Source organism: Frankliniella occidentalis, unplaced genomic scaffold (genome assembly GCF_000697945.3).
Source record: "Frankliniella occidentalis isolate FOCC.00 unplaced genomic scaffold, Focc_3.1 Scaffold256, whole genome shotgun sequence".
Lineage (NCBI taxonomy): Eukaryota > Metazoa > Arthropoda > Insecta > Thysanoptera > Thripidae > Frankliniella > Frankliniella occidentalis.
The window spans coordinates 264,810-268,453 of record NW_026267382.1 but is presented as its reverse complement, the minus strand read 5'-3'; the positions used below and the strand labels follow the sequence as shown (position 1 = coordinate 268,453).

Sequence of the window (3,644 nt, the reverse complement as noted above, 5' to 3'; positions counted from 1 at the left end):
TTAGATAAGTATATGTAATTTAGAGTTAAGATGTCTAGTTAGATATGTTTTGAGATCTGAAGATTTCTCGAATTTAGTGTGAACTGTGATTTAGTTTTAAGTATGTGTGTGATTATAAGGCTCTCTTTACATCCGATAAGTTAATAAATATGATTGTTATTGTTACCTAATTCCGTTTTCTGAGTCAGTTAGTAGGAGAGTAGTTACTGTAGCCTTTATCCTTTGACGGTACTTGTACCTGGCGCCCAACAATTTAGTGAATCATAAAGTCAAAGAGCCCACCCACTTCTTTTAGACCTTGGCAAGCCGAGCACAGTTTTAGAAACTACTCTCAATCTACAAATATTTTGGCATATAAAAGTAAGGCTACACAATGACTGACTCATTGCCGCTGGAAAGGTATTACTTTTTCCTTGTTGCCATTCGCTTGTCATTGCCGAAAAATGTAGTACTTTCATTGCCTTTGGAGAAACAGTGTAACGTTAAGGCCAGGTGAGTAATCAGTTACGAAGCCCTGCTCGATCTGAGAGCAGCTAGTACGGTGGAGAAAAATTCTAGGATCACAAAAGTTGTTCTGGAAGAAAAGGGATATCCTAGTACATGTTGCCAGATCGATTTCGACTTGTCGCCACCCCACACATAGCCACGTGGACTTACCGGACCGCCGGTCAGCTGTTGGGACGGCTGCACCAACAGCGCCAGCAGCGCTAAACAAGCAACGATGGCAATCTTCATTTTCTTCACTACTTTTGGCCTCGCTGCCGCTTTATATCCGAACCGCGGAGTCACAACGTGACAGAAACCAACCACCCAGTATTGTCTCCAACTGCGCACGATGTCGTGCGCCGGTCACCAGGGGCTCAAAGTGCGCAAGCACCTTAATGACAAATAGCAAAGTTCGTTTTCGATCTAAAAACCTTTAAAGGTGTCATATAATGTTGATGGGGCTCACCGGTAAATGAGAAGGCTCAGCAGTAAAACGACCGACAAGAAATGTTCACTACCTGTGTGTCTGTGTGTATGCCACATACAAAGTATCGCATAAGTGGTTTCGGGATATCTTCGTGGTATCACCGTGCAAAATAGTTACATGTTCTGCAGAAAAATTTTCCTTGATGTGTATTGCAAAAAACAATTCAAAATTGTAAAATGAAAAGCTTATTTTATCGATTACGAATTTATCGAGGAGCAAGAATAGACACTTGTTTAGTTTATAACATATTTTGCAATTCGAAATTTCCAGGCAATTTATCAGGATATGTTAAACGCTGATTAAAAGTACGCACGACGTTTTGATAGGTATCAAGACCAAATTAGAATTGAGAAACCCTACACAATGAGTGCATTTCAAACCGTTTCAAACTGAACGACAGGCAAAACTTTTGACCTTTGAAAATCTCTTTAAAGACAGAGTTAATTTGACTAATTTAAAACCAAAACCATATTATGCATATGTAAAGTATACAAGAAATAAAATCGAGGCAAACCTAAACAAACCTCAATGCACTCAATGTGCACATTGGGAAAATCCACTGCAGGATACAGCAATGAACATTACCAGAAAATAGGCTGTTGTCGTGTTACTTACGGTACGCCTCTGTAGAGAACGCGGTTGCTGTGGCATCAGACTCTTCCCGGCAATTGAGAAGTAGGGTCCATGGGGTCTCAGGTTCTATCAAGATAAGGCAAATGCTGACGACTAGCACGACAGCAGGTCAGCATCAGCAGCAACAAAAGAAGATGTCCAGAACTCTGATTGGCCATCTGTGCACGAAGGTGCCCAATCACAGTTCTGGAGATCTTTCTTTGTTGATGCCTTATCTTGATAGAACCTCACCTGACCCGTGCCCTGTCATTCCTAGGCGGGTCGGTCGCGCGCAGCAGGTGATCAACAAGGCCGCTCCGAGTTCCAAACTTCAAATGCAATCTGGGCCGGGAAAGCCCTAGCTGGTGGCACCCAGATTTCGCACCGAATTATTACTAGTTCAATACGACTTTATGGAAGTGCAACCTCTTTAATCGCAGACATCGACCTCCTTTTGGAAACGGTGTCATAGTCCGCTTGTGCCTCCCACCTCCCTCGTACCCTCCGGTACACCACGTCTAGCAGGTACAATGTACCCCTCGCTACACCACCCCTAGGTTTAATGTGTTCCCCACCCTCGAGGGTAGGGGGTACATCAAAACTAGGGGCTGTTGTGCCGTAGGGGGTACATAGTAACATAAGCCCTAGGGTACATGTACCCCCCTAACTCGAGGGTTGGGGTGCATCAAACCTAGGGTGGGTGTATCACCCGTGGGTACATCATTCCTAGAGTTAGTGTATCCCCAATTTAGCCGTCGTAGAGGGTACCTTATACAAAGTGATTGTGTATCCTCCAATATAAACGCATGGGGCTACGTTTCAGAGATGGTGTTAGACCCTCTCACTTCGAAGGTTCGGCAGGTTTTGTAAAACACAGTTGACTTTAAATATTACTGTTATCGACAGTTAGTAGGTTTTGCAAACTTGGCAATGTTCACTACAAAGCGGAATTTGGGTTATATACGGTTAGGTTGGGTTTCGTTAGGTTTCGTTATGTAGGTTAGATTTGGTTATGTTGGGTCGGTTGGGTTTTCAACTGCCAATTATCTTTCCAGCGGTGCAATGCAGCGTTTCTGGACAAGTCGTTTGCATTACGATCAGTTCAAAGGGAATTGTAAGTAATAACCAATGTATGGGTTACAGTAGTCCTAATGTTTAATGTTCCCCATCTCGACCTAGGGGCTACATGTGCCCTAGGGCTATTGTACCATCAGGTGGTACACTACTGCCCCTAGTCTTGATGTACCTCCTACCCTAGCGGGAGGTTTTTTAAGTTTTTTCCTTTAACGTTTTCGTAACCCTACCTTGCCTGTTATTCTGGCCTGCCATAAGAGGTGGTTTTCAAAACTTCAATTTTGGGCGTATTTTTTTCTTGACTAAACACGCAATTTTACGGCCCTCTGGGTGAAAATTTTAAGGTGAAGGCTCTATCTCTGCCGGTTTGCATGATATGAATTGTTTTTATATTGCTGTAAATAAGCAACCCTTTACCTTCCAATAATAATTCGTAGCTCGAAAACCAGCTGAGATAGAGCCTTCTCCCTAACATTTTCACCCAGAGGGCCGTAAAATTGCGTGTTTAGTCAAGAAAGAAATACGCCCGAAATTGAAGTTTTCAAAACCACCTCTTATGGCAGGCCAGAATAACAGGCAAGGTAGGGTTACGAAAACGTTAAAGGAAAAAACTTAAAAAATGTTTCCAGGAGTTTTCATCCAAAATGGCGCCTGGAAAACACTATTGCAACCCAAAAATCGAAAATAAGCGATATACGACTTACCCTACTCTACCCTCGAGGGTCGTGTTTACATTTAACCTAGGAATGGTGTACCGGGGGCTACCTCACCTCCCTCCCGGGTGGTACAACATGACAGTTACACAGCCATCAGGTAGACGAGCAACACTTGCACAGCCAACCTTGTGGGTGTTGGTGTTAAAGAGAGCCATGGCCGTGGCGACAAGCTTGATCGCTGTATCGAGCTCAGGGGTCGTCCACATATTACGTCACGCGCTTAGGGGGAGGGGGGGTTGGCAAAGCGTGACGGTTTGTGACGTGGGGGG

General features: G+C 43.9%; 1 protein-coding gene across 1 annotated transcript in view; it reads right to left on the bottom strand.

The window, feature by feature from the left end:
• LOC113214674 (uncharacterized) overlaps window positions 1-809 on the bottom strand; it is a 5,320-nt gene extending 4,511 nt beyond the window's left edge. The window contains exon 1 of the mRNA XM_026434116.2: window positions 658-809. Coding sequence (XP_026289901.1) covers window positions 658-735 — 78 coding nt within the window. The 5' untranslated portion in view covers window positions 736-809. The remainder of the gene's footprint in view (window positions 1-657) is intronic.
• Between the last annotated feature and the right edge of the window lie 2,835 nt (window positions 810-3,644).